The 13,020-nt window shown below is 39.7% G+C and overlaps 1 protein-coding gene across 1 annotated transcript in view; it reads right to left on the bottom strand.

The window, feature by feature from the left end:
• Positions 1–4,381: 4,381 nt before the first annotated feature.
• The window catches only part of gpr158a (G protein-coupled receptor 158a), a 104,296-nt gene continuing 95,657 nt past the window's right edge, over positions 4,382–13,020 (bottom strand). The window contains exons 9-11 of the mRNA XM_020494083.2: positions 10,691–10,796; positions 10,451–10,597; positions 4,382–9,464 (exon numbers count right to left, since the gene is read on the bottom strand). Of these exons, the coding sequence (XP_020349672.2) occupies positions 7,578–9,464; positions 10,451–10,597; positions 10,691–10,796 (2,140 nt within the window). The 3' untranslated portion in view covers positions 4,382–7,577. The remainder of the gene's footprint in view (positions 9,465–10,450; positions 10,598–10,690; positions 10,797–13,020) is intronic.

Raw genomic sequence — 13,020 nt, 5'->3', positions numbered from 1 at the left:
AAGGAGGTGCTCTACTTGAATTGGCATAACCGTCAAACACTTCAACTGCTACAACACTTCCACTGACGGTTGGCACAAATACACATGTATTTGTACCACGTCCCCAAATATGCTCATGAATCCCACCAGTACATTGCCCCCATTTATCAAAGCGCAGTGATGATTGTACCTCATATTCAATATAATAATATTGCGTAGAAAAATTTCCCATTATACCTACAATGTACCAAATTGTACCATGTGAGTTCATATACTGTATATACCTCTGAAGTGTACCTTCGACTTTTGTAATCACAGGGAACAACACTGTACCCTAACCATACCTTTATTTTTTGTGCATTAGTACACATTCCAAGCAATAAGTATGAATCTGGTGGTACTGCAGAAACATTGATGCACTCAACCAAAAGGTTGCAAGTTCAAATCCCCAAAGCATTCATGTATACTCTATGTCCAGTGTGCTTGAGTACTGCTAGTCTTACGTTGATGTAATGTTCATGGTGATATTTATTTACTTGATTCTGGGTAGCTTTTAGCAAAGTGCAGGAATGCACCTGGTGGTGTAGTAGGACATTTCAAGTTGCTAGCAACTAAGCGGTTTGGGATTCAAATCCCAGTTGAGTCACAAGTGTGGTTAGAGTACACTATATTTTACACTATTACATTCACGAAAATGGTTCGCTCCTACAGACAGTGAGTCACGTGGCCGTGGCTTGATATATAAAGCAGGCAGAAAGGCATTAAGGCATTTAGTTACTGTTTAATTGAACATTAGAATGGGCAAGCGACTATGAGCGTGGTATGATCGATGGTGCAAAGCGCGCTGGTTTCAGTATCTCAGAAACGTCCGGCCTCCTGAGCTTTTCATGCACAAAAGTGTCTAGAGATTATCGAGAATGGTGCGACAAACAAAAACATCCAGTCAGCGGTAGTCCTGTGGATGAAAGCAGCTCGTTGACGAGAGGTCGAAGGAGAATGACAAGAATCGTGCAAGCTAACAGTTGGGCCACAAACAGGCAAATAATGAAGCAGTACATCAGTGGTGTGCAGAACCTTATCTCGGAACGTACAACTTGTCAGTCCTTGTCACAGATGGGCTATTTCAGCAGACGACCACACCGGTTTGCACTCCTATCAGCTAAAAACAAGAATGAGCGGCTCCAGTGGGCACGAGATCACCAAAACTGGAGGACTGGAAAAACATAGCCTGGTCCGACGAATCCCACTTCCTGTTGCGTCATGCTGATGGCAGAGTCAGGATTTGACGTAAGCAGCATGAGTCAATGGCCCCATCATGCTAGGTGTCAACAGTGCAGGCTGGTGATGTAATGGTGTAGGTCCCTTGATACCAATTGAGCAATGTTCCAATGCCCCAAAGAATTACGACTGTTCTGGAGGCAAAGAGGTCCGACCCAGTACTGGATGGGTGTACCTAATAAACTGTCCACTGAGTGTATGTATAGTCAATCTGCATTATGTCCACATAACTGGTGGCGCAGCAGGCACTTCAGCTACCTAGCAACCAAGAGATTGTGAGTTTAAATCCCAAGTAAGGTTCAGTCCCAAGTTATCCAGGGGATATTGGCACAATGTTCTGAAAACACTCTAGGGGATTAACTGGGAACTTGATAAAAACTTGCAAGGAACCATCTGTTTTAAGTTGAAGTAATATCAATGATGCATTTTAAAGTAAAATATTCTCAATGACATTAGACATTTGGGTTTTCACCTGCTCAAATGTTGTCACGTGTAGTTTCATCGTACCATGTTCAAATTTTACACACGCAAACACGCACACACATTCTAGACAGGCATAATCACATCACAAACAGTTGCCTAAGAACTGTTGTCGTGTAGTAGAAGGTTTACTGTAGTAAGCAATATTGATGAATTTCATTGGGAAAAGATTCAACATAATATCATTAGTATAATATACAAACCTGTTTATATACAGATTATGATGCATCTCAGATTAATCCATCAGATTGATTCAACCTACTCAAACAGTATAATTTAATGCTGTTGAATTGAATGTGAATTGCATGACATTTACCTCTATTGACCTTTTTCGGATCATTCTTTATAGGCCTAATCAATTGCAATAACACTTTCCCATTCCGTCACAGAAACACAACACTGAACATTCCTTTTTTTCACAACATACAGTAGAATGAATAACCTCGAAGACGACCTATAAGATATTGATAAGAGAAAACCAATAACGTCTACTAGTCACAGGTCATTTCTCATAGTTTACTATTTCTTCAACCAATATTTCAACATTTGAGATCCCTGTAGCCGAGTAGTAAAACCTCTTCATTGGACAGGCAGGCACACATAGTGCTCTTGAAAACAGAAAATCAATCCTAAAATGATTTCTTTATATTCTTTCAGGGTGCGTTTAGGTTACATTATAGCTCATCATATTTTCAGATTGACAGGGAGGGGAAGCGCAACTAGGTCTTTAGTCTCTTAATACTCTGGCGCTAAAACGCCAGCATACTGATTGATGCTATGAACCTACGGTGAATGGTTCTCAGGAACCTGGACATTTAAATCGAGGCCTTGGGATTCTGTTTAGAGCTCTAGTCAATCTATTGTTGGGTTTGACTTTTATATATATATTTTTAAGGGGTTTGACTTGATGGGTTTGCATTGATCGGCTCTAGACAATCCATTGAGGGGGTTTTGACTGATGTTTGGCTATTTTTCTCCTTAATTGTTAAAAGAGAAAAGCATAGTGGCTTGATAGTGAAGCGATTGCTTTCATTTCGGTCAGTACAAAGTCATTTGAAATACACACATTCGAGACTGGAAATTCAAATGGCTGTTAGCCTGGGCATTGGGCAATAGTATACTTGATTCAATAGATTTCAAGCTACTGTAAGAGGTATAATCCAGCCAGAATGTGATGTCATCTTATCCTGCTCTCTCTTTCTGCAGGGGAACTATTGATCTCGGTATAAAGCCCTGTTTATACATGGTCAAAACATGTCTCCTTTGTCCTGATCTTGTATACATTCTTATTGTGCCCACATTTTTAGACAGGTGTAGGTATTCAAAAGACATGTTTTGATTTGATTCTGATCAGATCTTCCTGCCCACAACTAAAGGTAGTCAGGCACACAAGTGTGGACGGATCTGGACAGTGAAACCATTTAAATCATCAATATTCCACCCTGTAAAATCCTTGACAGTTTGCACCATTGTTCATCAATTATGTGTGAAATAATTGACTTGTGGCATCAATATGTGTGATAATAAATATTATTTTGAAAGAATATATGTCAAATAACTTGCATACAGGGAGGGACCAGCAAATCTGGTCACATTGAGGACACAGCGTACAGATAAGAATCACATTTTAATACAATGTGTAGACATGTCTGAAAATGTGTGCACAATCAGAATCTGGACAAGATCAGGACACAGGACACATAATAGAACCAGGTATAAATAAGGCTTAAAAGACCACAACATCCCATAAAAGCATTGCAGGAAAGCAGCCAGGACATGCATACGAATATCCTAAAGTGGTTATGGTGCACAATGCTTTTAAAGGGATGCATTTCTCAAAGTCAGGATTCAGAGACAGTAAAGTAACCTGAGACAGGGAGGGAAAATTACTGGCCCGGCACAATGCGCCCTGGGAGTGTCCCGTGTCCATCTTAGACTGGAGCCACTGCTAGTGTATTGTATGCACACAATGGTGGTGGGAGGAAAAAGGCTGAGATACTGTAATTATCAAATCCCAGTGTGGCTTCATCATCATACTGTGTGGGGATTTAGCTGAAATAGGTTCTGTGGATGCTTTGAAGATGGAGCACCTGTTGAAATATTTTGAGAGCTATTGAGAATGTGCGTATAAACTCAAGAATTTGCTTATATTCATCTCTAACACATTTAAATTATGGCAGCCACCTGTTCAGTGTTAAGAATTAAGCATGCTTCACTCACATTATACAGTTGACAAGTAGGCTATGCCTAATTAGGATCTCCACTCAATTTCTCTAACACAGGTTAAATGCATAATTACATTAACTCAGTATAAAATGGCAGGACATAAGGAACTCTTGGTATGTTTGTTTTCCCTCTGGTTTCTTTTCACCCCAGAGACTCCCAATTGGAGATTTTGAATGTCAGTTATTTCACTTCTACACCTTGTTATCTTTGACAAGATTTTGTCATTCAAGATAGGCAAAGGACACACTGAGGGCAAAACAAATTGTTTGAAAAATGTCGAGAAATACCTAGACGTTTTCTTTTCAGTCTCCTATTATTCCATCAGAAAATATGGCTTTAGCCTAAGTAAGCTATCAACAGATACACGTATAGCCTACGATATCCGACCATTCTTACCTGTAAAACACCAATCACACAGTTGAGTTTCATATAAATATTTATTGCAGAGGAGGTATTTTTTATGTACATGCTATCACAATATAACACAATATAAATCTACCAAATATTCCCATATACGGATGCTATACGCTTGTCATAGAGCAATAAGTATAACAAGCACATAATACAGTGGGTAATGGTACAGTATCACTCACTAAACAACTTGTAACAGTCCATAAAAGATACCGTTTTTTTTTTTTTGTTCTATCAAGGGCAGTGAAACATTGGTCCTACGAATTTCTTGATATCATGCAGAAGCCACGAGAGCAATAGTTACAACGTTACAGCACTGAGTAGTAGTAGTAGTAGTATTTCCCAATCAGTGACTTGGTTTGGTCACAAGAGAAGTCAGGTTAAATCAAACAAGCTTACGAACGGAAATCGCCCATGGTTAAAAAGTAAAATCATGAGATCGAAGAAAAGTAACAGGACACAATATTCATGTTGAAAAGGTTACAGGTAACAATGGGTCTTTAGTCATCATTGTGTTCAAGAAGCGAAGTATGTAGGACGTACTATACATACAATGACCATTTCCAGAGAGACTGACAAAATAGACACAGATTGATACACTTTGTTACAAATCCATGAGCTGATTCGACTGCCACAAGGTACTGATACACATATCATTGAAGGTTATGTGTATCTAATGTGACTGTTAAGACCTGTGTGATGTTCATTTTTGTTATTGGTACTTAACAGCACTTTCACGCCATTTGAGAGGTATGAAGACACCCAATTATGAATGAATGGTGTAAAACATAATATATTTTTTAGCTTCGAGAGTTGTTTGTAGTGATCTTACAGTGGCTGAAATGACCAGGTATCATATGCTCAAGAGCCAATGGGTTCATCTTATCAGTGTTTGAGGGGATACTGTTGGCTAGGGGCAGGCTAGGTCCCTGGGATTGTCTGAAGTTGGCATTTAAGAGCAGATATCACAATGTATGTGATGGTTGATACGTCTAGTTCATAAATATCATCGAGGTCCATCAAACCATTACAATCAAACTAGGCAGGGTGACATTTCCTTTCAAACACTATTCCAGCTGCCCATTAAGCAAAGCCTGTGACAAATCTCAATCTCATGCTCTAAGGCTGATAGTCTGGGTTTGACATATTTCAGACATGGCCCCATGAGGTCAATGGTAGATATAATTCTCTGTAGAGGGAGACAGAAATAAGATGTAACATCTCAATCATGTTTTATAGAGTCTGGATGTGGAGTGGCTATATTATGATATACTGTACCTGTTTGGTTGTTAAACAAAATCAAGTGAAATATTATAAAGAGATCATAAAAGCATAAAAAATATTGTTTGAGAATTATTTTGCTTTTGAAAACAAGTTAAATCTACTTGTTCGAGTGTTAAGTTACTGAGCAAAAATGTTATAATTTGAATGAAGCCGAAATTTGATTACCTAATCACATGTACAGGCATCATACCCTACAGTAATCCATGCCAACTGTAACAAACAACTATGATAGCTGTACAGGAATCATTACCAATGACAACATTCAACTCAGTCCAAAATATCATCGAATTTATGAGTACACTGTTACATTATTGTTATATTGATATATTATTTCCATTACATTACCTTTCATCAGATGTCGCTAAGAACCAGAATGGTTAATAAACTACAATAAATTATTATTGTGATGTAGCTATTTTGTAACTCAGATATTCCTCTAAACGTTCATCTTTAATTGATGCTTGAAAGCAAAATGCTTTTTTTGCTTGCTCAAAGAATTGAAGCTTTTGGAAACGTTAGACATAAAGTGTGAATAAGGAATAATACTTTTGAATATGAATAATGAAAACCTGGTGTGAATTTATTCTGCCAAGAATTTGTAGAGACAGTGTTAAGCAAAAGTCCTAAGACAATAAAACGAGCATTATACTTTAAACACTAGAAATATACTGTATGTATAAAAATGCTAAAACGATCACAAACACAGGTATATGTTCTATCCAGAAAGAGGAACAATTCGACACACATTAATGCCATAATGCCTCTCCCCATTGTATAATTTCAACTCTCAATGTGCTTTTGGGAATGCAAAATCTTAAAAGGATGAGCTAATGCTTTTCTAAAAGTGGGAAAAAAACCATGCTGAAGTATTAATAACACAAATTAATTATTATTTGCTTCAGTTGACAAACCGTTTGGATCCCACCCCTCTCGTTACCTCACTGTGCATGCTGTTTATATAATACACCTTGGCAGAATGCTGAAGAACTATCCCTGTTCCACTCAGGACTTTACACAGACTGAAAGAAGACAGTTCTATTTAGTTAGGCACATACAGTAAAACATTTCTGCAGAATTGGAAGCATTAGACATTGCTGAGAACTAAAGGAAATCTAAAAACTCAGCAATTTAAACATGGATGTACATGTGGTGACTTGCTAGAACCATGAGGCTGAATAAAGTATGTGATGAAAAACATTTTCCCTAAGGTTTTCGCCTAAAGTGCTATAAGCTGATTTCCTCACTAGCAGCGCCTTGGTCTGGGCACACAAAAGTTGTTAAGTTGTTTGTCATGACGCGATTCTTGTGAGTTCTTCCACTATTTTGTTAAAGATGTTCCCTATATCTTTGGCATTCTATTATTTGTTCAACAAGCCACTCTGACTTTAAACATAGACATGGTAGTTCATGCTCAACAACTAGTACATTTCAGTTAATAAAACCTGCAGGAGAACATCTATTTACATAATATCGATTAACCTTGTTTTCGAAGTGTGCCATGTTAGTGTGTGGAGGGCTTTTTATGACCGATTGAAAGAAGATACATATTTTTTTTAAATGCAAATGTCCACTGAAATGTCCACTCATAAAGAATATGAGAAATGTCTATTCAACATTGCCCATAAAGTGAATTGGAAGTTGCATAATTGTACGACTAAGATTTACCATTCAGAATACTCTGTAAGAATCTGGAATGCTTAATATGATTTTGTTGCTTTGTTTTCGTAAGTTTATACATTTTCACACAAAAAAAGACAAAACGGGGGAAAATATTGGAAAGGAAGGCAACTTGTGCAACTTGATATTTTCGTCGAAGTCACCATATTCATAGTAAAAGTCTATATTTGAGGACTCTAAAGTGGAAAACAATGTATACAACAACGACTACATTTCCAGTTGTCCATAAATGTTGATTTATGTCAGGCCTTTTTCCCTGCAGTACTGTCGTCAAAGTCCCAAGGACATACATCAGCCTTTTTCCCGCCACTTACAACCCCCCCTTTGGGATTTGGATTACTCTGTTTCGCTGCAGAAGTACCCTTGTCTGTTCCTTTTTTCTCTGATGCATCCTCATAATCCCACGGACAGACTTCAACCGGCTTCCCTTTAACTGCTCCAACATTTGCACTTTTCCGTTTTTCTACCATTGGCACTTCCTGACTACTCTCTACGTCCCAAGGGCACACCTCCGTCATTTTGGATTGGCTCATATGTTTCTCTGTGGATTTACTTTTGTCCTTGGCTTTCGCTCTAAAGTTGTCATCGTCAGTGTATTGTGCCTTCTCTTTCTCCTTCTCAAAAGTTCTTGTGAAAGGTGTGCCCTTCTTTTTGGAGGGGAATTCCTTTGTTTTGGAAACTGTAGTAGGACTAGGAGTTTTCTCAGAATTGGGAGATATCGCTGGGGTGTCATAATCCCAGGGACAGACGTCAACCTTTGTAACCGGCTGGAGGAGAGAGCTGCCTGGTAATTTGCAGAGTGGTTCTGACAGAGCACCTTTCCCTTTGCTCTCCACTAGAGTAGTGCACTTGTTGTGCCGAGTCTTGTCAGGTGAACAAGCTACCTCAGCTATCTTGACAGGCTCCTCTTCAAAGACCCAAGGGCATACGTCAACCTTCTTTTTAGAGCACTCTGCTGCAGGTGGAGGCTGGCTAGACTGGATATTCTTAGCAGGTTGAGGAACCTGACTGGATGATTGCGGCTTGGATCCCTCCACTGGGGCTTTTCTCTCAACTCCATCCTCCCAAGGGCATATGTCTGCTCGCTGGATGTCTTTAGAATGCCGGGAACTTGTGGAGGACTGGTCACTACCTTTCTGCTTTTGCTGTTGGGGCTTGACCCCCTTGGTTCCATTTCCATGGACTGTGGTCGTTTCCTCGGGTGCTATGGAGACATGCTTCTGGACCTTGTTCTCAGAAGGTGTTGGCAGGTCCTCTACTTCCCAAGGACACACCTCTGTGAGGTCTTGTATTTCCTTGGCCTTCGATGGGTCAGAGCAGATGGATGGCTGGCTGCCACTCACCTGCTGCTTCATGATCCCAGTTTTCGCTGCAGTCTGCTTGTACTCCACCGACTGGCTACCTATCATGTGAGGATAGCAATCGTCTTCTGATTCTGGACTTCCCTTGGTTTCTTTAGCGTTCTGTTGGAACTTCTTGCTGCTGTCTTCAACAGTCTGTGTCTTCCCTCCTGTCAAGCCCAAGGTCTTCTCTTTGGCGCTGGCGATGACGCTCAGTGACTTCTGTAGCATGGATGTTCTTGGGTGGATGGGCTTCTTGTCTTGTGTCAGGTTATGAGCACTGGCCGACTTGCAGACCAAGGGAACGTTCTCAGTCAATTCGCTCACAGCATCTATCTTCTCATTGGACTTCTTCTTGACCAGCTTTTTGCCCATCAGGGTGTCTATAAGGGATCCCTCAGTGGTCATAACCTCCATCTTGTCAGTAATAGAGCTGCTGGAGTCCTCGCTCTGGTCGCGGACATGGTCGTAGCTACTGTGCGACTTCTTCAGGGTGAAGACCTTGCTCTTCAAGGACTCCTCTTTGGCAGGCTTCCCCGGATGAGAGGGGTCGAATGGGTTCTTCCTCAAGACGCAGATGCTGTTGCGATTGCTCCCATGATCGCCCCCTTCCTTGTCTTCACGGCTGCACTGCCGGTGTACCGTCTCTGGGATCTCCGTAATGCGTCTCATCAAGGAACGACCCAGTCCCTTCTTGGAGCTGCGCTTCTTCTGTAGGTGAGGGTTGTTGGCCAACATCTTCTTCCTCTTGTAGATCTCCAACTGGGAGTACAGTTTCTTCAACTCCTCCTGGACATTTATGGAAAACACATAATGACAAGAATAAGACAAAAAAATAGAGCTATTAAAATGAATTAATATGACTAAAAGTGATCTGGGCCCGGTTTCCCGATAGCGTTGCAGTGTTTTAAGTGTTTTAACGATGCATCAATTGAATACAGAACATGCACACTTGAATTTGAAACATGAACAGTGCTTAAACTACGGACAGTGCTTCAACGATGTACACAGTGTATAACATGCTCTTTGACATAAATAAAAAACAGGTTTTGGACAGTATTAAAGATGCAATAGGCAGAAATCGCTCCGCCATTTCCTGGTTGCTAAAACTGTGATAGTTAATCTAATTTCAGTTTATGTGAAAAAAACAAGCAGTCATTGTATGGAGAATCACTGTACCATCTAAACGGCTGTGAAACATATTTTCCATAACCATTTTTCCCCCAGCTGTTTAAAGTTGGTGTACAAAACCAAAAAGATGCAAAAATTCTACCTAAGCATGGGTAGCATAGAAATAGCGCGCATATAATGGATCTACCGCTTCTTAGACTTGGTTTCAATGCGAATGACAGATCTATAACTCAATTTCTATGTGCATTTGGTCGGGTCGCCAAAAAAGGTTAGATATTGCCGCTTTAAATAAGGAAACTGGAGTGTGCTTTATTGTTAGGTCTTTGAGCATTGGTCTTGAATTTAATGTATTGACTGCTCTCTCAAGCATAATTTTAGGAGATCTTATCTCTCGCTCTGATAAATAGACTTGGACAATGTGCTCAAGTCTTTGGCCCAAAAATTATTCAACTCTAATAAACAAACGGAAACCTCTGCTCCCGCTGATACGTTTTCCCCAAAGACTGTTGCTAGACATTACATCTGCAAAAATCTTTATTTTTGCCACAGTCAGAGGACAAGGATTCAAAACGTACTGTATCAAAAAGGTTATGCAATTGAATGGGAGAATTTATTTTAAAAAATGGAAAGGGAAAGTTGCTCACCCGGATGTCCTCCGGATCCAGACTGTGTTCGCTCCAGGCTGATGTTATGCTGCTGTTGAGGTAAGATCCAGAGCGACCCATGTCCAATTCATCCTCATAGGCCTCAGAGGCAATGTCATCTCTCATGTGAGTACCATGAAGCAGAAACTGTAGTCGACAAAAGAGAGTGCAATGACTTAGTTTGATTTGATTTCGATGTATAATAGCAAAGCAATGCTATGCTCAGAATGAGAGGTTTACCTTGGGGACAATCATTAGCCCCAGAGTGACAGTTACAGTCAGGTGGGTGTGAGCAAACCATAGTAGCAGCATCCAGTCTGGGTGGAGCTCAGGTGCAAGAGTAAACCTGTACAGAGAGAAAGATAGAAAGAGAGAGAGAGAGAAAGAGAACAAGAAAGAGTGAAACAGAGAGAGAAATAGAGAGAAAGAGAGAGAAATTTAGAAATAGAGAGCAAGAGAAGGAGAGCGAGAGAAAGTGAAATAGCAAGAGAGAACGAGAGAAAGAATGAGAGATAACGAAAAAGAAGGAGAAAGAGAAAAAGAGTGAGAGAAAGAGAAATAGCGAGAGAGAACGATAGACAGAGAGAGAGAATGAGAGAGAGAGAAAAATAAAGAGAGGTTGAATTAGTAAGTGAGAGAGAGAGAGAGAGAGAGAGAGAGAGAGAGAGAGAGAGAGAGAGAGAAAAAGAGAGAGATGGCAAGCAAAAATAAGTTTTTTTAATTGAGTGTGAAAATGTAGAAAAAAACAACTGTAATAAAAAACACATTACAAAACATACAGTAGGACCCGGTTCTATATTTAGCAGAGGTTGTGTTGGGTTACAGATGAGATTCCCATTTGAATAATGCTATGCAGAGTCATTAATCATAGAGCTCATTGAGAAATCCACAGAGGGCTGGCATCTGCCTCACTGACAGTTTGCAGAGAAGAAATTGGGCCTGTTAGCTACAGTACATAATGTCACCGTTAGTATGTTTTTATTCAATAGCTGATCTATACATGTAATAGTTAATAGATTGTGGCAGGCAGTGTTATTTCTTTCTAACTGTAAACCTAACCCGTAACCAAAAATGAATTGGCAGGAACATTATAGCGTGACCGACAAAACTGCTGATTCTCAGCATCACACTAAACACATAATGCATGTTGCAGAATTTAAGTGAATGACAGTGGTTTTTGTGTACTGTATCAATAAGAAATGTATTTTTGCGCTGCAGCAAACCTCTCAACACGCAGGCAGTGTGAGAGACATAGACAGGATATAAGATGTTCATTTTAAACCAAACTCTGTCTGGGCGTGAACATATTTCATTTCACTGCTTGGAGTGGTTTATCCATGCTGATTACTGCCTCAGTAATCCATTTCCCATCAGGGAGATTGTCTTCACCTTGGATTGTTACAGTATAGGACACTGATTCGCTCTGATTTAGAAGAAGCAGCTTGATAACTTCCCACTGGGCACACACTGGTTGAATCAACGTTGTTTCCATGAAATTTCAATGAAACGACGTGGAACCAACATTGAATAGAGCTTGAATTTATGTCTGTGCCCAGTGGGTTCCATGCTGAACTGTATTAAAAAAGTCACTTTGAGGCAGCAACAACATTGATTATAGATCCACTGCACATCTATTTTCGACTGACGATCAAGGAGAACACATACTAACAGTTTCCAGAGTGAACAAAATGTAATTGTGGAATAGTGCTTTAATTACAGTAGCTACAGTGTTGTAATTCAGCTTGGTCTCATTAAACATAACATAGTACATGTAAATCCGGGATACTGAAATGAGTATGATACTGTATGTTAAGTTTGGTATGGTTACATAAGACAGAAGGTCACTTAAGGCAAAAACTAAAACTTTTAAACTACTTAGCATGTTAGAAAATCCTTCCCTTTCCCCTAACCTTAACCCTTTTAGCTAACCTTCACCTACCCCTAGTCTTAAACATTTAACCAAACTCCTAACCTGAACCCTAATCCCTAACCTGCCAGGTCGCAATTGTAAATGAGAACTTGTTCTCAACTTGCCTACCTGGTTAAATAAAGGTAAAATAAAAAATAAATAAATAAAAAAAACCTAGCAAGCCCGCTAGCTAACATTAGCATTAGCCGCCTAGCTAACGTTAGCGTTAGCCACCTAGCTAACATTAGCCACAACAAATTTGAATTCGTAACATATCAAACGTTTTTCAAATGTGGAACATATGGTACATTTAGCAAAGTAGTAATGTATTGTACATTTAGCAAATTCGTAACATATCATACGAATGGCTAATGGATATCCACAAGTTAATACAAATCATACAAAATGTAACATCATACTAAATGGAGTGTCTCGGATTTACGTATAGAATAATACCAAATGCTCTGAGACCAGGTAGAGTGATTAGGAGGCATGTCCTGTCACACAGTAATTTAACCACTTGAAAGCCTACATCCCAGTAAATGGCATCCAGCAGGCTCATTAATTGGCAGGAGTTAGTGAATGGTTATTTCATGTACAGTTAAAGTAGTGGTAGCTAAAAACCATGAGGGGAGACTAAGGTCTAGAGAGAATGGGTGGT

This window comes from Oncorhynchus kisutch, linkage group LG11 (genome assembly GCF_002021735.2).
Source record: "Oncorhynchus kisutch isolate 150728-3 linkage group LG11, Okis_V2, whole genome shotgun sequence".
NCBI classification, from domain to species: Eukaryota; Metazoa; Chordata; class Actinopteri; order Salmoniformes; family Salmonidae; genus Oncorhynchus; species Oncorhynchus kisutch.
This window is presented reverse-complemented; position numbering and strand designations above follow the sequence as displayed.